This window comes from Leiobunum rupestre, chromosome 5 (genome assembly GCF_980474605.1).
Source record: "Leiobunum rupestre chromosome 5, qqLeiRupe1.1.hap1, whole genome shotgun sequence".
Classification (NCBI taxonomy): Eukaryota; Metazoa; Arthropoda; class Arachnida; order Opiliones; family Sclerosomatidae; genus Leiobunum; species Leiobunum rupestre.
The window spans coordinates 25,034,313-25,060,338 of NC_143388.1; the positions used below are offsets into that span (position 1 = coordinate 25,034,313).

The 26,026-nt window shown below is 40.2% G+C and overlaps 2 protein-coding genes across 5 annotated transcripts; one reads left to right on the top strand and one right to left on the bottom strand.

Annotated features, from left to right (window-relative positions):
• Nucleotides 1-2,262, top strand: LOC149943937 (uncharacterized). The gene is made up of 3 exons (XM_090176249.1): nucleotides 1-76; nucleotides 163-1,926; nucleotides 1,982-2,262. The coding sequence occupies exons 2-3, from the start codon at nucleotides 165-167 to the stop codon at nucleotides 2,095-2,097; spliced, it is 1,878 nt and encodes a 625-aa protein (XP_090032375.1). The 5' UTR covers nucleotides 1-76; nucleotides 163-164; the 3' UTR covers nucleotides 2,098-2,262.
• Nucleotides 2,263-9,846: 7,584 nt separating this feature from the next.
• On the bottom strand, nucleotides 9,847-26,026 carry LOC149943938 (uncharacterized). Of its 4 annotated transcripts, none has more exons than XM_090175371.1 (4): nucleotides 25,908-26,026; nucleotides 25,087-25,877; nucleotides 17,883-19,044; nucleotides 9,847-10,028 (listed from the first exon to the last, which is right to left on the bottom strand). In XM_090175371.1, exons 1-4 carry the CDS (start codon nucleotides 26,008-26,010, stop codon nucleotides 9,889-9,891), a joined length of 2,196 nt encoding a protein of 731 aa, XP_090031497.1. In that variant the 5' UTR covers nucleotides 26,011-26,026; the 3' UTR covers nucleotides 9,847-9,888. The 4 variants fall into 4 exon arrangements, with proteins under 4 accessions (XP_090031497.1, XP_090031498.1, XP_090031496.1 ...); XM_090175372.1 differs by having other exon boundaries at nucleotides 25,087-25,127; nucleotides 25,281-26,026; XM_090175370.1 differs by having other exon boundaries at nucleotides 25,087-26,026.

Genomic DNA, 26,026 nt, shown 5'->3' on the forward strand with positions numbered 1-26,026 from the left:
AGCTGGATTCAGAGTCAATTCACCTTTCCGTTCTGACAGTGATTCCCCGACAATCTTTCGAAGTTGCAGTGTATTGGTAATTATCGGTTCCGTTGCCTTTGTTGAATTATTATATAAGGTACTTACTGCTCAACTTGAATATTAATTTTTGTCGCTTGGCAGTCATGGACGCTAACATGAGGAGTATCATAGTATTCCTGTGCTTCAGTCTCTTGATTCAAGAATTCCAAGTGTCTTCTTTACTGCTGACCAAAGGACTTGTTGGAAGTGCTATAGCTAAGAAAGGTCTGGTTGGAGGTGGTCTGGCTGTCGCCAAAGGTGCCGGAGCTCTGGCAGTCGGGACTGGACTGTTAGCTAAAAAGGCTGTCGTGGTTCCCGTACTTCTCGGAGGCAAAGTCATAGCTGGGAAAGTAGCTGTGGGAAAAGTAGCGGTCGGAAAAGGCAAAATAGCATTGGCTGGAGGAAAAGCTAAAGCCGCAGTCGTTGGAAAGATCGCAGCGGGGAAAGCCAAAGTTGCTGTCGCAGGAGGAAAAGCATTGGTCGGTGGGAAGGTGGCCATCGCCAAAGCCGGAGCTGCTCTCGTTGGGAAAGTCGCTGTTGGTAAAGCTGGACTGGCGGTTGCTGGAGGAAAAGCTGTCGTTGGAGGCACAGTTGCTGTAGCCAAAGCTGGAGCCGGAGTCGTTGGAAAGGTCGCTCTTGGTAAAGCTGGACTAGCTGTTGCTGGTGGAAAAGCTGTCGTTGGAGGTACAGTTGCTGTAGCCAAAGCTGGAGCCGGAGTCGTTGGAAAGGTCGCTCTTGGTAAAGCTGGACTAGCTGTTGCTGGTGGAAAAGCTGTCGTTGGAGGTACAGTTGCTGTAGCCAAAGTTGGAGCCGGAGTCGTTGGAAAGGTCGCTCTTGGTAAAGCTGGACTAGCTGTTGCTGGTGGAAAAGCTGTCGTTGGAGGTACAGTTGCTGTAGCCAAAGCTGGAGCCGGAGTCGTTGGAAAGGTTGCTCTTGGTAAAGCTGGACTGGCTGTTGCGGGAGTGAAAGCATTGGTCGGTGGTAAAGCTGTAGTTGGGGCTGTTGGTCTTGGTCTGGCTAAGAAGGTCGGTGGTATCGCTGCCGTAGGAGGAAAAACCCTTGTTGCTGGAACAGTAGCAGTTGGTGCAGCAGGAACTAAACTAGCGGTCGCTGGAGGCAAAGCTGTCCTTGGAACGAAAGCAGCAGTTGGCGCTGCTGGTCTGGGTCTCGCGAAGAAAGTTGGTGGAGTCGCTGTCGTCAGCGGAAAAGCCTTGGTAGGTGGTAAAGTTGCCGTAGCAAAAGCCGGAGTTGTTGGTAAAGCCGGACTCGCTGTTGCTGGAGGAAAGGCCCTGGTCGCCGGTAAAGTAGCTGTCGTTGGAACTAAAGTAGCCGCTGGAGTCGGAATGGCCAAGAAAGCCGCCGTCGGCCTCGGAGGAGCTGCCCTGGTCGGAGGGAAAGTGATCGTCGGAGCCAAGGTTGCTGGATTAGGGTTGGCCAAGAAAGCGACCGTCATCGGGGCTGGTAAAATCGTCGGTGGAAAAGTACTTGCCGGTGGTCTCGGTGGTGCCAAGCTAGTCGGAGTCAAGTTGGGAGGTTCTAAAATAGTCTCTGGAATCGGAGCCGCCAAGTTATCACCTGCCAAAGCCGGGGCTAAGTCCGGGAGCGCCAAATTGGGATCGTTGAAGGCAGCTGTCGCTGGTCAAGTCGCAGTTGGGAAATCCGCCACAGGAGTAATTGGGACTAAGGCAGCTGGAGTCGCTGCAACCTTTAAAACTGGAGCATTCTTATTCGGAAAAACCACGAAAGCAGTCCAGAATGCAGTGGTCGGAGTCGCCAAAGCTTTGACGAGCGTTCCTCGACTTGATGGAGACGTATCTCTGAACGGCGGTGTCCACAACACAATGGAACAGTATGGCCCTGCTGTGGGTATGTATTAAAACCTTGAAATATTTGACCAGTTAATAAATGTTCTTCATTTCAGCCCCTGTCGAGTTCCCGGTAGTCCAGCAATTTCCCGCAGTTCCGTTTGAGCTGTTGGAAACTGGTAAATCAGTTCCGCAAGTAATTGTGCCGTCTCCATCCGGTTTTGGCATGTGAACCGGGTTCCTCGCTCCACAATAACTCTTCACTATATTTATTTTTAAAATTCCATCTCGGTTCTTGTAAATACTGTTTTAAACGTATGGTAACTTCGCGTTAGTTTTTGTACCATGTTATGAACTATATTCTTGTAAATATTTTCTAATAAATTATTAGAACGTGCATTATTCAAATTATTTCGTCAGAAGCCTACCTTTTGCTAAAGGTAAAGCAATCTTTTTCATACACAAATTGAAATTACTTTCTGGAGAGCATCAGCTAGGCTAGGCTAAAGTAGTGTTCGGGATGGCCAGGTCAAACGCGTTTATCAGGCCCTAATAGTTGTTAAATTATTTTTAAATTCCTATACGAAATTATAGTTGAACTTATTTAATGACTCCGATTTATCAGTGTCCTAAAATTCGTGGTTTTGAGTTGCAGTTAAGGAATTTATTAGATTTGTCGTCAAAGTAGCTCCGGACATTCAACTCCATTAAAAAGAAAGCCCATTCAATGTTTCCAAAAGGCAATAATTAAATTGGTTTTATTAATATTTCATAAGAACCTATTTGAAAGTAACGAGTGCGAGTGTCTAAAGGTACTTAATTTGATATCAAGCACACTTTGCCATCTAGGAGCAACAAATGCAACACCCCACACAAGGAGAACGCAACCCGTCAAAAGTCGTGGATTTCCTTGCGTACAGTGTTCATTGGCAAGAAGCCCCAAGAGAGGATATTGGTGGCTCTAAACCCCGAGCAAATACTATATGAATCATCTTGGACCCATGATGAAAGTTAATTAACCTTTTTACCTGGCAACTCAGCATTTAGACGGAACATCCGTTTCCTTACTTGTATATTTCAATGGCGGTCACGTGGTTCAAAACGTCACAAACTGGATGTTCCGTCCAGAGGTATCACTTAAGCCTCGTCTGCGGCTCTTCTTTTGTTATGGATCTATTGTGCGCCAAAATAATAAGCAAGTTCTAGAAAGAGAGAGAGAGAAGGACTGTGGCAGTGCTACCACTTTAAGGAATTATATCCCATTTTAGTTATTAAAAACTCAAATTAAAATTAAGTAATTAAAAGAATTTTAGGAATTTTCCTAAATTTCACAAGAAATGTTTTGGTCAAGTACTTCAAATACCGTACCTCAACTTAAATTGGACCACACAATTGAAATTAACTGGGTATTTGGAATCCCAGTCGGAGGCGCACTAGCACATACTCTCCGATCGCGCCATTCTACCATTTAAAAATATTATTATTATTCATTATATAATGCTTAAAATTATAAATCATATTGTTTTAGTTAAAATAAAATTATTTAATTGGGAGAAATAAATTGATAATTCTTTGTGTAAGAGGATTTATAAGAACCACTAGAGGAAGAAATGAGATTGTCCAAGTGGAAGCACTGGACTGCGGTCCTCTCTAAGTTGAAAAGCCCCTTGTAGTAAGGTAATCACTAATCAGAAGTTTGTGAAGTATTGAAAATTAAACAGTTTTGTTAAGTTAAAAAAGTGGTTTAATTTAAATAAGCTCACGTAATCCCACGTATTGGGTAAATCTTGGTTAAAAAAGCTATCCCAACTTAGGGCATAAGAAGTTATCTACACAGGCAGCCATTTTGGGACAACATTTTTGCCCCGACTCGCACTATTTTGCCCTCACAGGAGTAAAATAAATGACGACATAGGATTACTCTTCTTCACCTAATCCGAAATCCTAGAGATAAAATAGCGTCTTCAGTAGCTGAAGTAAAGTGTTTCGTCTATGTAGACTTTAAATTTGAAGTTATTATTCGCTAAAATTTAAACTTAAACATTAGTTTCGACGAAATTGTTGAGCAACAGTAACCATGGAGGAAGAAAGTACTACTAAAAGTTTCTTCCTCCATGCAGTAACATTGCCAGCTGATTTGATTTATAGCCAAAATATTCAGTTTCAAAGAACGTTGAAAACGTGACTGATCAATTTACATCCGAGTCCAGATTTGAACCCGCAACTTATAATAATAATAATAATAATAATAATCAGCTAGGCTAATACCCAAGGCACCACCTTAGGCCTAAGTCATCAAGCGACTTTTGAAGCCTTTAATTCAGGTGGCCGGGTTACAATGCGTAGGAGGGTGGTGGCAAGACCTGCATGCCACGCGAGCCAACAGCTCCCTACACTAACAATTACCGTTAACCAAACAACAAAAGCGTACGTTACGAATACGTCACCGCGCAATATTCAGCTTTGCAAAAAATCATTTATCGTCTGCCACAATTGAATAGCCTTATCGGGTTAACTCAGTGGTTATTCGATTTGATTCATATTCCAAACTTCCTCTCATAGAGTGTTATTATAGACTTCTGGTTACGGCTAATGTTGACATTGTAATTGAAAAATCTCATTTCCATTTTAGTCCGAATCGAATTTTACTTTACACGAAACATTTGCGTTAACTGAATTTCAAAATCTGGAAAATTTAACAAGCCTGTCATATTAATAGTTAAAAATTTTCGCTTTTAAATGTTGAATTTTCACTCAGGACGTTCTTGATCTTGCCAGTTAGCATGCCATTCTGTGAGCCAAGTTTTAGTCAGTTAAGAATGACTGACAACCTCGCAATACTGTTTATCGAACAAAATTTTTGTAAGATGTTACGAAACACTAGACAGGTTAAGCCACCACCCGGAAACGTGTAGGGAGAACTTGTAGGATTGTAGACCCACATTTGTATGTACAGCCTGCACCTTCTACAAGTTCCTTCTACACGTTTTCTGGTACTGGCTTAACCTCTCTAGTATCATTAAAAATTTCTAAACTTCTAATCTCTTTCAGTTCGAAAGCGGGGCTACCTTACATTTTCGTAACCCACCGATTTTGTTCAAACTCGGTGATTGGTGGACCTTCATGTAACTTGAAAAATCCTAAAGGGAATTTATTCAATAGGCAACCGTTTTGCCATGGCAACGAAAAATGTTTTTGACAACAAAAAATTTAAATTTTCCCATTGAAAATATCATGGGATTCTGACCGATTCCTATGGCCCCTCATATGAAAATTTTGCACAAATTTCAAAATTTTGAAAATGCCAAAAATAGATAAAAAAATGACAAAAAAAATCAAAATTGATCAAATTTTAAAATGACGTTTTTGCGCGTGACAGTACCTTTGCAATGTGAGGTACAGCAGGCATATTTACCTGCTTTTATACCCTAACATGGCGGCGTATTTTCGCTCGCCAATGAAATTTAAGATCCACCAATAGGCCTTTCCATAAAATATTTCTACGTGCTTTCACTGTTTTTCTACGTCACACACCACCAATTTCGCTCAGACTAAACCATAAATTGGCTGTACTTTTTGCATTTTTCGGTAAGATTTCCCCAAAACATTTACACGAAGCTCGGGTAAGGCTTAGTGGCATCGGAGTTCAAACTGATTTTAATTTATTTTCGATACTAATTAATTTAATTATTATTGCAATACTCATATCAACTCTGTGAAAGTATTGTTAATACTGAGATATTTATTAGTTATTATTTTATAATAAACAACAATCTTTACCTGATACACTACTGTGACTGTCAATGAAATGTTAAGCCTTAGTTCACAAGGCTATAAACTGTTAAACATTATCAAAACCGTACTAAATTTTTCGTTATTTTAAATATTTAAATCCTCTTCTCTAATGACCAGTTAAGTAAACGAAATACTTTTATACCTCAAAAATTTGATATAAAATATTTAACAATATCAGTATCACTTGGATTAATTTTAATCCGCCGTATTTTGTAACTCACACTCGGTAGCAGACCGTTTATTCCCATTCGATCGAAATCCCATTCGACCGAAAGAATTTTAAAATGTAGCCCAATTGGCGGGGTGATTTGGTATTTTATTTATAAGGTATGTACTATCGAAGATCCATGTTTAGTTTAGGTTAGGTTAGAGTAGGTTAAGTTTACTATTTCAGTTTTGGTTCAGTTACTTTTCTTGACTAGGTGAAGATAAAAATATAATTCATGCTCATTCCATTTTATTTTCAAATAAATGCAAGAAAAATAGCAATTTGTATCTTTCTTTTTATTAAGACGGAATAAATAATTATTATTGTTGTATAAATACCCTCCTTTATTAGCTATCCGCTCCATTCAAACGACTTCAGTAACTAAATTGAAAACATAGCAAAAGCCAATTTATATAGCAGCGTTCGGTCGAATGGGACACATAAAAACCGCACGTTTCGGCGGAATTCGGTCGAATGGGACACCTAAAAAACCGCCTTCGGTCGAATGGGACTAAAGCTAGCAGACGACATACCGAGCTCAAGAGTCGAGCGAGGGTAAAAACAAGGAGTAATATATATAAAGTTGATCTAAATCATCCTTGCAAAAACAGTTTTCCTTCCCCCTCTTACCGTAACGAACATTTTATGAAAAGGTCTATTGCTTTATGATTTGCCGTCTGCTAATTGTTTCAACTCCGACCCAGACTTGTAAAAAGCGGCAGTCCGGCAGTCGAAAACTCCTTGAAAACCGCAGTTGTATGAAAAATGGGTGGCGTTGGGAACTAAAGAAATACAAAGTGTTGGAAATAGAGAGGGTAATTTCAGAAAGCAGAGAGGAGGGAGTCCTGGACGAAATCAGACGAATTATACAACTCTTTTTTCTTCTCTCTGTGACTGAGAAATGAGCCCCTTTTAGTTTTATGACCCCCGGATGAATTGTCAAAGCAAATTTTGAGGTTGCATCTTGGCCAAATACAGGCCATCGGTCAGAATTGACCGTCCTTGAATTATAAATCTAACTTTAGTATAGTGGGGTGGCGGAGTGTTTAGCACTTTCGCCTCGCGGCAAGTGGAGCCGGGTTCGATCCCAACTTGTGGCACTGTGTGAAAACTCGGAACAACTCCTTCCGCGTTGAGTTTGCAAGTGCTCTCCCCCGAGCTCTTCGGTTTCCCCTTCTATAAAAACTTGTTCTGGTTAACGGTAATAGTTAGTGTAGGGAGCTGTTGGCTCGCGTGGCATAAAGGGCTTGCCACCACCCTCCTACGCATTGTAACCCGGGCACCTGAATTAATACCTTTAAAAGTCGCTTGATGATTTAGACCTGAGGTGGTGCCTTGGGTATTAGCCTCGCTGATTATTGACCGGTCGTCAGTTATTTCTTTTTTATAGTGTGGCCTCAAATTTATTTAGATAGTCGCGAGCACTATTTTATACCAGTATTTTGTTTTTGTTTATTGGTTAGATTCTGTTAATATTAGCTGAAAACTATTCGTGAGTTCTGAACCGTTAAGAGAACGGCTTAGGACTAAGCTGTGACGTCACGCAAAAGTTCTGGATAGTTCAGAACTTTTGTACGAATAGTTGTGATTCGTATGATTTGACGTACGCAGCCTGATGTGCAGACGAATTTTAGAGATTTCAACCTTGAGTTCCGGCCAGTACTTGCTCTTGAGCAGGTACCATTTAGAACGGTTCCGAACGGTTCAACAAGAGGTTCTTGTCTGCGAATAGTTTGCATTTGGGTAGTTCTAGAATTTTTTTTGCCGAATAGTGCGCATGGGGACTGGTTGAACGGTTCAGAACTCACGAATAGTTTTCAGCTATTTAGTATTCTTCATTTAGAACTGTTCATAGAAAGTGTGTTATGAGGGTGCGGTATTATTTGACTTGTTATAAACGGACTTGGTGTCGCTCTCGATTTTTCCAGATTCCGAATTTCATCCGCTGTCTAAAGCAGTTGCCCATCGCTGGTGTTTGTGTAACCAGAGCCATCTTCTAGAGAGTAAACGCCGTCATTTTGCCAGAATCTGTTTCTCCTAATACCATTTTTCAATGCCGTAGGACAAAATTTAGAACGCGGAAAGGTACGGGAGATTGTTTAATTTACCGGAAAAATAAAATGCGGAAAAATTTCCGGAAAATCTTCCGCAAATCAGAAAAATGTTAAACTTTTTATCGATATAAAATGTCTTATATCAGTAAACATACTACAAAACATTAATAGTGTTATATTGTTAATCAGTTTAAACTAGTCTAGAGGTTTAGTTTTACTTTCAGATTCGAAAAAATGAGGCGAAAGTATCGCTTTATTTAAATTTGCAAATAATATATTAGGCTAATCATGGAATGAAAACTTTTTTTATTTATTCGGAAAAATACGGAAAATTTTCCGGAAAAGAGGCTTCGGTCATTTTCCGGAAAATCTTCCGGGCGGGAAATTTTCCAACTTACAACACTAGTTCCTATAGAGTCTTTTATTTATCTATGCTTTAATAAAGCTGCTAACTTGAAAAATGTTAGCAACCGGCGACCTAAAATAATCGAATAAGTAGATTAGTCCATTATGAAAAGGGATAATAAAGCGAAACCCTAAACAAATTTGAAGAAATTTAAAAACTTACTAATAGCTCGTCCCTATTTGGGACTGGTCAGACCTATCACTACGAGCTATTTTTAAGTTTTTAAATTTCTTAAAATTTGTTTAGGGTTTAGCTTTATTATCCCTTTTCATAATGGACTAATCTACTTATTCGCTAATTTTATCATCTTTTGCAATGCAGTCCTTTTAACTTGACGAAAAATAATCAACGAGCGAGAGGTGTTTTTGACGTTCTTCACTAACATTGTGAGAAAGATAACTAAAATAGGTAGGGGGAGTTAGCTATGATTATGCGTGCTGGATAATTTAGGGCGAGAAGTTAAGTAGAACGTTTCCAAATATCATAGTCTGGATTTTAATCTTACATTCTTAGTTTTCATGGATTAATAGGGTTCTATAATTTTTCTATTCCTTCAATAGGCATTTGGCAGTTTTCCAATTAGTAGGATAATTGGGTGCCAAGTTTGGGGTACTATATATTGGACCGAAAATTTAAAACGTTTAGGGCTGCGTTCATTGTTTAGAATCTGGTGTCTTAAGCAGCGTTCAGACTATGTGAAAATATTACGTTAGTATCGGTCGTGTCGTTTCGGTTATGTTGGTCGCGTCGGTTCGTTCATTTCACTGTTCAGAAAGGAACCAACCTTGCACGGAGCGGAGATTAACATAAAAAGTGATTGTTCATCAAATCAGAGCTCAGTAATAACGGCGGAAAAATTGAAATAATTATTATCCACCTCTGATTGGTTATAGTATTTCGATGGTTCTAAAGGTCGCCACTACCTAGAGTCAGCGCTGATGAGGCATAAGGCTATATGCCTGCTATGAATTTTTTGAGCGGAACGAAATGAAAAAATGTAAACGACACGCGCGAAAATTTAAAGTCTCTGTTGAGAAGTCTGAACGGTGTAAGAAATCGAAAGAACCGACACGATCGACGCAAACGTAATATTTTCACATAGTCTGAACTCAGCTTTTGAAAATAAATCGTTGAGTAGATGACTTATGAAGTTTATGTACAATTTCTTTGAAAGTTGTGTCTCTTATACTTTCATGCATTTGTATGCATTATTTATCTTATGGAATTATTTGTTGGGGAAGTGCTACGGATATTAAATAACAGGCTATAGTAAATCTACAAATTGAATTATAACACTTTTCTTAAAAACCATGAGGTTTCTCTACAATAAACCTGTAAAACGGTTCAATGTAGTTAGCCTTAAACAACTCTACATAATGTCAGTAACTACAACTTATAAGCTTACGAAATAATAATGCGGGGAAGTAAGTTCTAATAATTTATTAGAAATATTTACAAGAATATAGCTCATAACATGGTATTAAAAAACTACGCGAAGTTACCTTAAGTTTAAAGTATTTACAAGAACCTAAAGGATTTTTAAATAAATACAAAAAATAGTTATTGGTGCCCGAGGAACTCGGTTGGCATTTCGAAAGCGGATGGTGGCGGTACAATTACTTGCGGAACCGATTTACCAGATTCGAACAGTTGTAATGGAACAACGGGAATTTCGTGGCCAATCGGTATCTCTAAAGGGGCTGAAATGAGGAACATAAATTAACTGGTCAAATATTCCAAAGTTAATATACATACCCATTGCCGGGCCATACGGTTCCATTGTGTTGTGGACACCGCTGTTCAGAGATACGTCTCCTTCGACTTGAGGAACGCTTGTCAAAGCTTTGGCGACTCCGACCACCGCATTCTGGACTGCTTTCGTTGTTTTCCCGGCTAAGACTGCACCAGTTTTAAAGGCGGCAGCAACACCAGCAGTCTTAGTACCAATTACTCCTGTGGCGGATTTTCCAACTGCGACTTGACCAGCTACAGCTGCCTTCGTTAATCCCAATTTGGCACTCCCGGCCTTGGCTCCGGTTGCTACGACAGCTTTTCCAGCTGCTAATTTGGCGGCTCCGACTCCAGAGACTATTTTACCACCTCCCGACTTGACTCCGACTAGCTTGGCACCACCGAGACCACCGATAAGTACTTTTCCACCGACGATTTTCCCAGTCCCGATGACAGTGGCTTTCTTGGCCAATCCTAGTCCAGCAACCTTAGTTCCGACGATGACTTTCCCTCCAACAAAAGCTGCTCCTCCGAAACCGACGGCGGCTTTCTTGGCGATTCCGACGACAACTTTGGTTCCAACGATTGCTTTGCCTCCAGTTACAGCTACTTTAGCGGCGCTCAGGGCCTTTCCGGCGACTACAGCAACTCCGCTGACCAACGCTTTTCCTCCAGCAACAGCTAATCCGGCTCCGGCTTTTGCAACGGCAGCTTTACCAGCAACCAACGCTGTTCCTCCAACGACAGCGACTCCGCCGACCTTCTTTGCGAGACCCAGACCAGCAGCTCCAACTGCAGCTTTTGTACCAAGGACCGCTTTGCCTCCAGCGACTGCCAGTTTAGTTCCTGCTGCACCAACTGCTACGGTTCCGGCGACCATGGCCTTTCCTCCAACGACAGCGATACCACCGACCAGCTTAGCCAGAACAAGACCAGCAGCCCCAATTGCCGCTTTACCACTGACCAACGCTTTTCCTCCAGCAAGAGCGACCTTTCCAACAACTCCGGCTCCAGCTTTGGCAACAGCAACTGTACCTCCAACGACAGCTTTTCCGCCAGCAACGGCCAATCCAGCTTTACTAACAGCCACCTTTCCGACGACTCCGGCTACAGCTTTGGCTGTTGTAACTTTACCTACTACGACAGCTTTTCCTCCGGTAATGGCCAATCCGGCTTTACCAACAGCGACTTTTCCGACGAGTCCAGCTCCTGCTTTGATTATGGCAACCTTCCCACCGACCAATGCTTTCCCTCCGGCGACGACAACTTTGGCTTTCCCCGCTGCGACCTTTCCAACGACTGCGGCTTTAGCTTTCCCGAGGGCGAGTTTTCCACCAATGACGGCTTTTCCTCCAGCAAGGGCTATTTTACCTTTCCCGACCGCTATTTTGCCCACGACTCCAGCTGTTGCTTTTCCCAAAGCTACTTTCCCTGCAATGACCTTGCCTCCGAGAAGTACGGGAAACGCGACCGCTTTGGTAGCCAAGAGGCCTGTCCCGATGGCCAGAGCTCCGGCACCTTTGGCGACAGCGAGACCACTTCCAATTAGACCTTTCTTGGCGATGGCACCTCCAACAATTCCTTTGGTCAGCAGTAAAGAAGACACTTGGAATTCTTGAATCAAGAGACCGAAGCATAGGAATACTATGATAATCTTCATATTAGTGTCCATGACTGCAAACAAATATCACTTTCAGATTAAATTTTAATTAATTAAATGATAGCCAGTTATTCAACCTGAGCGTAGGAAACTATAATTACCAAATAACCGCAACTTTGTCTTCAACAGGATATCGATAGTTCACAGAAAGCCACTCGGGTAACGAACTGCTGTAGTCAACGAAGCTGAGAAACTGATACCTGGTGAAGTATCACTCGCCTTTTTATAGCGATTAAAATACGTTTGCCAACTTTTTACTTCGGCTTCTGCTTTACTGCCAAGTAAAATGCGTAGCGAAATAGCCCTTTACTAAAAATTCAAGCCTAATTAATGTTATTTTAAATACTATTTGTCATAAAAAAATCGTTTGGACTTTTCTGATAGGGGGAAATGATTAGATTTTAGAGGCACGTTGTTTATAGCATTATCAAATGTAACATTAATTAAAAATCAATAAAATAATTAAAAATTCGATTTTTAGACTAATAAATATATTTTTTATAACCTAGGTAGTTGTGATCACCTTGGCGCCACTGTACAGGGAAATCTTAAAAATTGAAGGGGTCTTCCATAAAAATTGCTTTGCTTTTTATAATCCCTTTAAGCCCAAAGGCAAGAGCGGTGAGAGCTGCAAACGTTGGTGTTCCGCATCAAATACCTGAGGTTATATTCCCTTTAATGTTGAAACCAACGATAACGAACCAATTTTGAAATAAAAAAACAAGTGTAGTGGTATTTTATTTACCATTTTGTTTATTTTTAAAGTTTTTTTAGCAGTAACTGGGAAAACAATATTTGATTTAATCGGCCGTAGGAAATTAATATTTTATAATCAAATGTTTTATTTAAAACAACAAAAATGAAGTAAATAATAAACTTATCAGTTCTCCAGCTTGACTTTATGATTGAATTCGTTCGTGTTGAAGCCCAATTTAACATCCCCGATGGACGGGGTCAGGGACGTTTCCAAGCCCTTCTTGGGAACCCGTTCCCAGAAGATTAGGTTGATAGCGATGGATCCCATCTTTTGGTAATCGAAAAGGAATGGCAACGACCACAGCGCCAACGTACTTCGGTATTAGGTTACTGAGACATCAGGTCTACGAACAAAATTAATATCAGAACTTGAGACATTGCGTTGTTAGACTCGAAGATCTTCACCAATGTCCTGAAGGACAAATCTGGTTCCCCTTGCATGCCCTTAAAGAAATACACGATCACCGAATAATGTAACAAGTACATCATGTGCGCAGGATGGTTGAGGAAGTTCAACATCTTCAGAGATAAGAGTTGATTGGCCAAATATGGAACAAATAGGATGGATTTATTTTCTTTATTATTTTACATTTGCCGTAGGAAGAAACCACGATTTTCCTAAAGGGGCTATAAACCGTGTTTATACATTTAGAAATGTTTCCCACATAAGCCAACTTGGCGGTCTTTGGTAACTGACAGGTACCTACCACCGGGAATCTTCTTAGACAGCTTATTTTAACTTCGGGTCAAACAAAGCTTATTGAAGGGCGTTTTAACAACAACGCTTTTAATCGGAAAACTAATTTAACTATTGTAATCACTAAATTCGTTTCGAAAGGTACTTAATTGGAGATCTCAAATAAAAACTCGTTTAGAGTACAGTTTTTTTCCGAGGGTTTAGTCACTCAGCGTAATCGGTGTACACGTCAGTACCTTTGACTGTACCATCGAGATTACGCGTAAAGGCTAGTTCCCACTTAGCGAAAAATGCAGTTTTCGCGAAACGAATTGACGCGTGCGAGTGAAATTTAGTGAAGCTCAAAGCTACGACGAAAATTAAATTCATCGCGAAAGTCTCGAAAATTCGTCAAGTGGGAACTTGGCTTAAAGCTTGGTTTCCACTGGTGCGCGCAACGACGCGTTTTCCAGCTTTGAAACGTTCAAACGTTTTTACGCGCGTAAAGAAAATAACATTATGACGCGTGCTAGTGGAAAAGAAGCTTAATCTTTATCAATGTTGAGTACGCGTAAAGCTTGTTTTCCACTGGCACTGGCGCAACGACGCGTTTTCCAGCTTTGAAACGTTCAAACGTTTTTACGCGCGTAAAGAAAATAACATTATGACGCGCGCTAGTGGAAAACAAGCTTAATAGTTTTTTGTATGTGTTGCCCAAATTTAAAGCGCTTTATTGTAGCCACTGTACTTACCACAATGACCATTGATGGCCAACTCAGAGCCCCAATCCAGGCAACGCGACGTGATGATGGTTTCTCTGGCCAAAACAAGTAAAATGAGAGGACAATAGTGGAACCCTCTGCCCTACGGTTCAGAAACGCATTATCTCCAAAAATTGCATTTCGGGATAAATTGATTTTTGTAATTCTTTTGAAAAATAACAATACTACAGTATTTAGGTAACTGAAAACTAGTTGTTGGGGGTTTCTTTAGTCCGCAATCTAAATATGACAACGACCATCGCCAAAATTATGTAAATCTCAGAATAATTTAACTTAATGCGTTTTGTACGTTTATATATTTGGCTAAAACTCTTGGCAGACACGCATTATGTGGTATAATAATACTGAATAACGGCCATTGTGACTGTTACCCTGGGAATGCGGCTGAAGAAATTAGAGCAGACGATATTTTACGAAATTAAGACTCTTATTGGTTAATAACGACATGATCTCCTTTCTGGAAATTTTCGACAGTCGTTAACGCGTTTCTGAAGAGTATTTTCGAAACTTTTCGATTTTAATGCGTTTTTGAGTTTTCGCATCTCGGAAACTAGACCAGATAGAAAAATACAGATTTCAAATTTAGAATCAATGCCTTAAGATTAGTATGACAAGCATTCAAACTCAAAAAGTTAAAAATGGTCGATAATGCGTTTCTGAAACGTAGGGCAGCCCTGTTGGGGTGGAAATCGAAATACTAAAGGTTATATTCCCTCCTAGTGTTCCGTAGATGTATTCTCTGTGTAGAAAATTGACAGCTAAGGCCGCTTTAGAAAACTTGAAGTGGTGAAGCAGCTGTATGGTGCACAGAAAGGAAATACTTCACGTTCAATAAAACTGATTCAGTAGAAATATGAACTGAAAGAGATTAGAGGTTTAGATATTTTTCATGATTTTGTTTCGTAAATTTTTTTTATAATTTTTGTTCGATAAACAGTATATTGCGACATTAAAAAGCGAATTTTTTTAACTCTTAATATGACACAAACGCTTAGGGTAAAATGAAATTGGCGACGGACTCAAATGGAAATGGAACGTTTCAGTTACAAAGTCAAGTTACATTAAGCGTAACCAGAAGCCTATAATAACCCTCTTCGAGTGGAAGTTTGAAATCTGAATCAAATCGAATAACATCTGACAAGGAGAGTATCTGAGATGTTTATTGCCGATTTTGTTCAAAGTCGGCCGTAATGTAAACCTATATGAGATATGAAATTTCCCAACATTAGACGTTGCACTACCCATTCGATTTGCCATGGCAACCGAAAATGTATTTGACCACTTAAAACAAAAATAAGATTTCTTCCTCATTTTACCCAAAAAGTGTTACAATTTTACGCCAAAAATGTTCCAATTTACCCAGGCTTTATGAAATTTACCTAAATGTGGTCCAAATTATCCATTTCGTGATTTTCAAATTCTAAAAACAATTTAGTAAAACCGAGAAAATCCCATGCTTATTTAAATGGATATTTTTTGTTTTAAGGGGCCAAAAACATGTTCGGTTGCCATGGAAAATCGAATGGGTAGTGCCATTTCCTATCTCGTATAGATCTACATTACGGCTGACTTTGAACAAACACAGCAATTAACACCTCAGGTACTCTCCTTGTGAGTTCGAAAGTTAATAGTTGATTTTATAAAATGTCTTTACGCTTGCCCAGCTTGGTGAAATGTTGCCCTGGAATAGTTCAGCCAATGCCTAAGAATGAGTTCATAAACTCTTTAGTGGGAGAGAAAACGGATCCACAGCTGAAGCGGGGAGGCAACATTTCGGCTGTCCCATGGCAAAACCTTTTAACCAACACGATCGTAATTTTGAGATATTTGACTTTTTCAAAACCTAAGTTATAAGATTTTAACGTGGTTTTTAATGCGAAAATTATTAAATATAAAATTATTTTTTAAGTCATAAATAGTTAAATATTTATGACTTTTACCTGAAACTTTTACAGTACTTTTGTACATGCCTTAGTAAAACTTATGCGTAAAAATCTAATTTTTCAAAAATTTGGTGGTTATAGGGTTTTGCCATGGGGCAGCCGATTTCAACAAGAAGGTTATTTTATAAAAAGAACTATTGGGCAGACGAGTACCAATTTTTTACACATTTGAATATTGCGAGGTGGCCTACACGTAGTGGACACTTTTGTTGTTTGGAAGGTTGCGGGTTCAAATCGAGGGGCTAACCACTCTTACGCTTAGATTAGCACTGCCAAAGGCAGGGACTTCAAAGATTACGCGTAATCCCATTAGTACAGTCAACGGTACGGCTCTGTACACCGATTACGCGGAGTGATCAGCTCCTCGGTTCAAATCTGGACACGGGTGAAAATTGATCAGTTTCGTATTTCAGCGTTCTTTGAAACTACTGTACACGTTTAAATTAAAGCAAATAATAATTTCAAGTTTAAAATCTGCATAGACGAAACACTTTACTTCAGCTACTGCATGAAGACAATATTTTATCTCTAGTTAGATACTGTTCGCTCGTTCTAAGATTTCGGTGTAGGGTAAAAACAGTAATCCTATGACGTCCTTATTTTACTCCTGTGTTGGCGAATAGTTCGAGTAAAAATGTGATCCCAAAATGACTGCCTGTAGAGACATTCTGGACAAGCGGACGACTTTCTCAAAATTACTCTCGCTTTTGAGAATGAGTAGAAAGGGTAGAGTAAATATCTCCACCAGAGCAAGCGAAAAGTTAATTTAGCATCAAAGGTGTACACTCTTTTTCAAAAGTCTTTGGCTGTGGGCGATTTTGCAGTAAAAACCGATTAATTCAAAAACCGTTAATCGCAAAGAAACGGAATTCGAGAATATCAATAAGGGTATCGTTGTCCATCAATTTCAGCTGTTTGCGTGACACAATTTTAAGCACGCGCCAAAATACGCGCATTTCCCAAATATTGAACTTTCTAAAATATTGATTTTAGGAGAAAATAAATGTGATTTTCAGAATCAGTGGGGTCAATTTAAATTTATAAAGTGTCACTGTAGTTGTCGTATCTTCGTTATTTCACGAGCAATTCGCGCGTGATTAAATTTCAGATTTTAGGGATTGAATTAATCGGTTTTTACTGCAAAATCGCCCACAGAGAAATACGAGTGGAAAGCGTCTTCGATCTCTAAATAATTACCTTAGAACTCTCACTCCTTACTTTCAAAAACTGAACTGTAAATAATATTTAACTATCAATTCAGTTATTTGTTTCCCAACGGCAAATTTTTGAGAAAAAACTAAGTGACCTCTTTTTTCAACAGACATAAAATCCGATATTACTTTGAACCAGTCAAAACTTAGGTAAATTCATTAATTACAACTTAAATAATAAAATTACAAATTTTACGATGGTAATAAACTGAAATAAACCCCAGCAATTGTGGTCGGATTTAGAATGCAGTGGTATTAATTACATCTGAGCTATAATTTAGTATAGAAACTTAAAAATCAAATTAGACGGTATACGAATAATTTATAAGGCTATAAATCATAGAAAGAACTATTACGGCCTGTGACTTTAAGATGCTCTCCAGAAATAAGTTAATTTATGAAATAGATCACTTGACCTAGTAAAATATCAGCTTCTAACGAAATAATTTAAGTAATGCACGTTCTAATAATTTATTAGAAAATATTTGCAAGAATATACTTCATAACATGGTACAAAATACAAACGCGAAGTTACCATACATTTAAAAACAGTATTTACAAGAACCGAGATGGAATTTTAAAATTAAATATAGTGAAAAGTTATTGTGGTCCGAGGAACCCGTTTGGCATCCCAAAAGATGATGGAGGCGGCACAATTACTTGCGGAACCGATTTACCAGTTTCCAACAGCTCCAATGGAACTGCAGGAAATTGCTGTACTACCGGGATCTGGACAGGGGCTGAAATGAAGCACATTAATTAACTGGTGAAATATTTCAAGTTTTTAATACATACCCACAACAGGGCCATACTGTTCCATTGTGTTGTGGAGACCGTTGGTCAGTGATAAGTCTCCTTCCACTCGAGGAACGCTAGTCAAAGCTTTGGCAACTCCAACCACTGCATTCTGGGCTGCTTTCGTTGTTTTCCCGGCTAAGACTGCTCCAGTTTTTAAGGCGGCAGCAACACCAGCAGTCTTAGTACCAATTACTCCTGTGGCGGACTTTCCAACTGCGACTTGACCAGCTACAGCTGCCTTCGCAGCTCCCAATTTGGCACTCCCAGCCTTGGCTCCGGCTGCTAAGACAGCTTTCCCAGTTGCTAATTTAGCGGCTCCGATTCCAGAGACTATTTTGGCACCTCCCACCTTGACTCCGATTAGCTTGGCACCACCGAGACCACTGACAAGTACTTTTCCACCGATAATTTTACCAGCCCCGATAACAGTCGCTTTCTTGGCCAGCCCTAACCCAGCAACCTTGGCTCCGACGATAACTTTCCCTCCAACCAGAGCACCTCCTCCGAGACCGACGGCGGCTTTCTTGGCTATTCCGACACCAGCGGCTACTTTAGTTGCAAAGACAGCTTTGCCTCCGACGACAGCAACTCCACCAGCCGACGCTTTCGCTCCAGCAACAGCTATACCGGCTTTACCAACAGCTATTTTACCAATGACTCCGGCTTTTGCTACGGCAACTTTACCACCAACCAAGGCTTTTCCTCCGATGACAACGACTCCTCCGATCTTCTTCGCGATACCCAAACCAGCAGCCCCAACTGCTGCTTTCGTACCAAGGACAGCTTTGCCTCCAGCGACAGCTAGTTTAGTTCCCGCTGCACCAACAGCTACTGTTCCGGTTACAAGAGCCTTTCCTCCTACGACAGCAACACCACCGACCGTCTTTGCTAGGACAAGACCAGTAGCCCCAACTACAGCTTTACCTCCAGTAACAGCCAGTCCAGCTTTACCAAGAGCCACCTTTCCAACGACTGCAGCTCCAGCTTTGGCTACGGCAATTGTACCTCCAACGACAGCCTTGCCTCCAGCAACAGCCAGTCCAGCTTTACCAAGAGCTACCTTTCCAACGACGGCAGCTCCAGCTTTGGCTACAGCAATTTTACCTAGAACGGCAGCCTTGCCTCCAGCAACAGCTAGTCCAGCTTTACCAAGAGCAACCTTTCCAATGACTCCGGCTCCAGCTTTGGCTACAGCAACTGTACCTCCAATGGCAGCCTTACCTCCAGCAACAGCCAGTCCGGCTTTTCCAACTGCTACTTTTCCCACGACTCCAACCTTAGCTTTTCCCAAAGCTACTTTCCCAGCTATGACTTTCCCTCCGAGGAGTACGGGAACCACGACAGCCTTCTTGGCTAACAGTCCAGTCCCGATGGCCAAAGCTCCGGCACCTTTGGCGGCAGCTAGACCACCTCCAGTCAGAGCTTTCTTAGCTATAGCACTTCCAACAAGTCCTTTGGTCAGCAGCAAAGAAGACACTTGGAATTCTTGAATCAAGAGACCGAAGCACAGGAATACTATGATACTCCTCATGTTAGCGTCCATGACTACAAATTGTCAAAAATTAATTCATGAACTAATTAACTAATATTTCAACTCTACCTACGCAACCTATAATTACCAATACACTGCAACTTCGAAAGATTGTCGGAGAATCACTGTCAGAACGGAAAGGTGAAATTCCTCTGAATCCAGCTGCAGAACTGATACCCCTTAGACGTGTTCCTGGTCTTTTTATATCATTTAAAAATCGTTTGCCCAATGGCCTCAGTCAATCCTCCCCCCTTTGGCTTCACTGTCAAGAACAATGCGTAAAAAAAAATTTCTGCTCTAAAAACGAAGGCCTATTTAATGTTATTTTATATACTTTTAGTCATAAAAAACTCATATATTATAATAAAGGTCGAAACGTCCCTCAAAAATTGGCACCTGTTATAAATAAATAATATAATTAATATGGTTTTTAGTTATTTCATTGGTGTAAATCTAGAGTAGTTGGCTCTGTCCAAATATATAAATGTTCATTTTTGATGTTTCGTTTTTTCCTGAACTGCTTAAAATAACACATTACTATGAGAATTTGTAAATAAAAATTAATAAATATTATGTAAAACTCCGTACCCTAGAGTTCAAATTAGAGAGCTGCCCGATTGACGGTTTCGTGACGAAAAGATTACTAACTTCCGGCACGTGACCTCCGAAAAATTGCCTCCATTATTTGCCCCGTACAGCGCTACCTATAGTTGGTTACCATGGTAACTAAAGAGCTGAATGTTTCGGAACTCATGCAGGAAGTGGGTAAACGCTGTAGACTAAGCGCGAGGCCATGTTTTTGAATCTAGGGTACGGTAAATAAAAAATTATTCCTTCCAGATGCTGCAGACAGCTAATTAAGTTAGAAGAAACCACCTATGGACTGCGCGAAGGATGATAAAATACGCGAAAGAGTAGATTAGTCCATAATTAAAAGGGATAAAATAGCTAAACCCTAAACAAATTTGAAGAAAATAAAAAAAAACTTACTAATAACTCGTACCGATAGGTCTTCGAGCAAACAAAAAGACGCGAAACTCGGACCGTTTATTTTTATTTCCAACACCAGCGGAAGATAATTTTCGCCTTTCAAAAATGAATTACGGAAAAAGAGGTAATTTTGTCTTTTTTTAGAAATTTCAAAATAAGTCAACAGGAACTTCGTCCAGGAATTATAAATGTTTGCCACGAAGTAACCCTAGAAATGATCGAACGTGCGTTTTTATAACATGACCGTTCGAGTTCAAGCCTGTGTGGCAGCCGTTGGGGGATAATTGAACCATTGCTGAAACATGCTGTTAAAATTGTAAATAAATGATTATCCAATACACTATCAAATTAAATATCATTGCCATTTTTTTATTATTTCATTAGCTTACTTTTCAACACCTTTTATTAAGGAGGCATTGTTTTAAGAAAAATAAAACCATAAAACCAATAATAATACAAATAGTTTTTTGTAAAATAAATTGGAGTTTGAAAGAAAAACTTAGTGAAACCTAGGAGCAACAAACACAGCACCCCACACAAAGAACTCTTTTATGGCATAAAATTATAGTGTTGTAAGTCGGAAAATTTTCCGCGGAAAATTTCCCGCTCGGAAAATATTAAAAACGTTTTCATTCCATGATTTGTCTAATATATTGTTTGCAAATTTAAATAAAGCGGCATTTTCACCTCATTTTTTCTAATCTAAAAGTAAAACTAAACCTATAGACTAGTTTAAACTGGTTGAAATGTAACACTATTAATGTTTTGTAGTATTTTTACTGATATTAGTCATTTTAAATCGATAAAAAGTTTAAAACATTAAAAACCCTTGAAAAGTAATTTATGTTTCAATTTTTTATTTTTCCGATTTGCGGAAAATTTTCCGCAATTCGGAAAATTTTCTGGAAATTTTTCCGCATTTTATTTTTCCGGAAAATTAACAACCCTATAAAATTATGAGTTATTATGTTACATATGGTACAAGTCATAAAATCGCTGCTTTTGAAATATCGATTTTTAAGACGAAAACCAAAACAAATATTCGTAGTAAACTAGGCTTAGGCTTGTGTTATTTGATTCGGCGGCGAATTAAAAATGTTTCGGTGGTTTGGCGTCATTAGTTTTTAGTAATTAAAAAATTAAATTCCATGATCTATTGGTCAATACGTCATCTTGACAACTTTAGGTTGAGCCTATTGTTAAGAAAAGCAACGGTCTTTATTCTTATTATTTTTTCATATTGTTCATAAGTGGTCTGAACTTAAGATTTTAATCAAACAATTACCGCAATTTCCAGTAATTAAGTACCTTTTGATCGTTTTCTATGCGTTTGTGGGGTAAAGTAGGGTACACGACGATGCTAGAGGATAATATTTTTTGACTGTCGGCTAATTCGATTCTGATCACGGTGGTATAAACGAAATCGTACCCAGAGTGAATGGTATGATCACGAAGTTGTACTTGCTGAAATCATATGAAGCATATTCTTTTCCAACGTTAGGAATCAAAGAAACAGTATTTATTATACTTAAAAATAATTATGATTGGGTGTATAATAATTTTTGCAATAAACTTAATAAATAATCATTGCGGTTATGTTTTTCTAAAATCTTAATCCTAAATCGCTAAGGAACAAATTGAAAAAAAAGACCCGATAAATTTGTAATAAATATTTGATGAAAATTCTAACTTGAACTGAAAACTATCATTAAATATTAACTTTGTACGGTAATATTATATTATTTATCACTTTGATCAGCAATTACTCGAATAAACCTCAATTATTAGTCAAGTTCTCTGGTATTTTTTAACTAATCGATTACACTAAAAACTCGATTATTCGAATAAGGAAATTTTCTCATTTTTCGAGTACTCAAAAACCCAACTCGACGATAATATTACCCGACTAAACTATTCGACGAAAATACTTTGGAAACCCGATAGGGTGAGTAGTGGTTTTATCTAGTTAGTTATTATACATAAATCAAACGAAGTGTATTGTTAAAATTGTAAATCTATCCCGTAACCGCTGAAACCGCCACAATCAAAACTAAAACATAACATAATAGAGTGTTGTCGTCTGATACGATTTTGAAAACTGTAGTGTTAATAGTGGCCGCCATGACAGTTACCGTTTTTTATCCATAGGCAAATTACAATGGTGACGTCGCAGGGTTTCAGACGACAACACTCTATAGTCGTAGCCAAAAAAATCACGCAGCTGCGCTAGAAACAGTTCTTTGTGAGTGTGGTTTCATTATCTCAAGGTCATTTAATGGGGAAGGTCACTAGCACCTAGGAGCAACAAACACAGCACCCCACACAAGGAGAACGCAACCCGTCAAAAGTCGTGGATTTTCTTGTGTATATACATTTTTCATTGGCTAGATGCTTTAGAGCCTGCTGCCGTCGGAAGAGAAAAACTCGGAAATGGTCTCCCCCCACCCGCCCGTAAAACGTTCAGCGGAAAGGCTCGTCCAATGAAATTGGTACACAACACTGCGTTAGCGTATTTAAAGGCTAGCTGCGTTCTCCTTGTGTTTGTTGCTCCTAGCTAGCACCGTCCAGTCCACCCATATTCTTTTCCTAGAGCATGTGGATAGGCGATCTGATTCGACCTCCGTAAATACCCGATGAGTATCCGAATACCCGAACACGACGGGGAAAAATAATCACTCGACGGTTTAAATGAGTTATCGAGTACCCGAATAGGCTATTTATCGATATTCGATAATCGAAGAGTATTTAAAAAATTCTTATTTGATTTGGAGTTCACTTACCCGACTTCTAGAAACGGTTGAGTACTCGATGATGATCGAGTACTCTCACAGCCCTTATACTCGATAACCTACTGACTCGATCAGCTAATACCAGTAATCGCATTCATTATATCTTTACTCACGAGGTTACCGCCTAGTTTATAAAACATTTCGTGGTTTTTGGCTAGCGCCATCTGTTAACCAAATGCTGTATTTAAATAAAAATTACATAACCGGCATGGAAGCCCTGTGGATTTCCACCCGTAAACCGGGTTTACAAGCTACCTCGAAAACGTGTTCTAAAATTGTCAAATTTAATATGAAATTAGTGACTATTGACGTGCTGCTCGTTGTCGTTTACATGTTAAAGTTTAACGCTTAGAACTAACAAGGAGACTAACCGAGGTGGTTATCACCGATTTTGTTGAAACTCGGGGGTTAAGTAGACCTTATGTTAGTATGAAAATTTCCAAAGGGAAAAGTTGCTATGGGCTTTTGTTTTCCCATGGCAACCGAAAATGTTTTGATCTCTCCATTTAAAACAGCATGGAATTTTCTCGGTTACCCAAATTTAACCCAAATTGCTCAATTTAACCCAAAATCCTTGTACAATTTTACCCAAAATAGGTGATCAAAATAATCCTTTATAGCTTAAGTGGCGTTTCGTCTATGCATATTTAATTAAGCGCTCCTCAAGTTATCCTCTAAGCCCAAATCTTTGGAAATTAAGCAGCTGTTGGGAAACCACGTTTTGCCCCCAATTGCATTCAAATTAGGATGCAATTTCTATATACTACAGGGTGCAGTAGTTCGCTTTGCAATTGCAAAAATTTTGCCCGCCAACTTTCCCATTATTATCTTAACCACTTAAATTTAAGGAAACGATTATTAAAATATCAGCTTCGAACAAAAGAATTTCAGTTATCTACATTCTAATAATTTATTAGAAACATCTACAAGCATATATTTCATAACATGGTACAATATACAAACGCGAAATTACCATACATTTAAAACAGTATTTACAAGAATCGATACGGAATTTCTAAAAATAAATATAGTAAGGAGTTATTGTGGACCAAGGAACCCGGTTGGAATCCCAAAAGAGGACGGATGTGGCACAATTACTTGCGGAACCGATTTACCAGTTCTCACCATCTCCAATGGAACTGCGGGAAATTGCTGTACTACCGCGACCTCAACAGGGGCTGAAATGAAGAACATTAATTAACTGGTCAAATATTTCTAGGTTTTAATACATACCACTTGCAGGCTCATACTGATCCACTGCGTTGTGGACACCGCCGTTCAGAGATAAGTCTCCTTCAAGTCGAGGAACGCTTGTCAAAGCTTTGGTGACTCCGACCACTGCATTCTGGACTGCTTTCGTGGTTTTACCGAATAAGACTGCTCCAGTTTTTAAGGCGGCAGCGACTCCAGAAGTCTTAGTCCCAATTACTCCTGTGACGGATTTTCCAACTGCGACTTGACCAGCTACAGCTGCCTTCGCTGATCCCAATTTGGCGCTCCCGGCCTTGGCTCCGCTTGCTAAGACTGCTTTCCCAGTTGCTAATTTCGCGGCTCCAAATCCAGAGACCATTTTACCACCTCCCAACTTGACTCCGACGATCTTGGCACCACCGAGACCACCGACAAGTAATTTTCCACCGACGATCTTACCAGTTCCAATGGCAGCCACTTTTTTGCCCAGCCCTAGTCCAGCAACCTTAGTTCCGACGATGACTTTCCCTCCGACCACAGCAGCTCCTCCGAGACCGACGGCGGCTTTCTTAGCGGTTCCAACCCCAGCGGCTACTTTAGTTCCAACGACAGCTACTTTTCCGGCAACCAGGGTCTTTCCTCCAGCAACAGCTAGTCCAACTTTACCAACAACCCCGGCTACGACTTTTGCTACGGCAACTTTACCACCAACCAAGGCTTTTCCTCCGATGACTACGACTCCTCCGATCTTCTTCGTGATACCCAGACCAGCAGCTCCAACTGCTGCTTTCGTACCAAGGACAGCTTTGCCTCCAGCGACAGCTAGTTTAGTTCCTGTTGCACTAACTGCTACTGTTCCGGTAACAAGAGCCTTTCCTCCTACGGCAGCGATACCACCGACTTTCTTAGCCAGACCAAGACCAGCAGCCCCAAGTGCAGCCTTACCACCGACCAACGCTTTTCCTCCAGCTACAGCCAGTCCTGCTTTCCCAAGAGCCACCGTTCCAACGACTCCGGCTCCAGCTTTGGCTACAGCAACTGTGCCTCCAACGACAGCTTTTCCACCAGCAACAGCTAGTCCAGCTTTACCAAGAGCGACCTTTCCAACGACTCCGGCTCCAGCTTTGGCTACAGCAACTGTGCCTCCAACGACAGCTTTTCCTCCAGCAACAACCAATCCGGTTTTACCAACAGCGACTTTCCCAACGAGAGCAGCTCCAGCTTTGGCGATGGCAACCTTCCCACCGACCAATGCTTTTCCTCCTGCGACAGCAACTTTGGCTTTCCCCGCTGCGATCTTTCCAACGACTGCGGCTTTAGCTTTTCCTCCAGCCAATGCTATTTTTCCTTTTCCAACCGCTACTTTTCCCACAGCTACTTTCCCAGCTATGACTTTGCCTCCGAGAAGTACGGGAACCACGACAGCCTTTTTAGCTAACAGTCCAGTCCTGACTGCCAGAGCTCCGGCACCTTTGGCGACAGCCAGACCACCTCCAACCAGACTTTTCTTGGCAATAATACCTCCAACAAGTCCTTTGGTCAGCAGCAAGGAAGACACTTGGAATTCTTGAATCAAGAGACCGAAGCACAGGAATACTATGATACTCCTCATGTTAGCGTGCATGACTGCTAAGCGACAA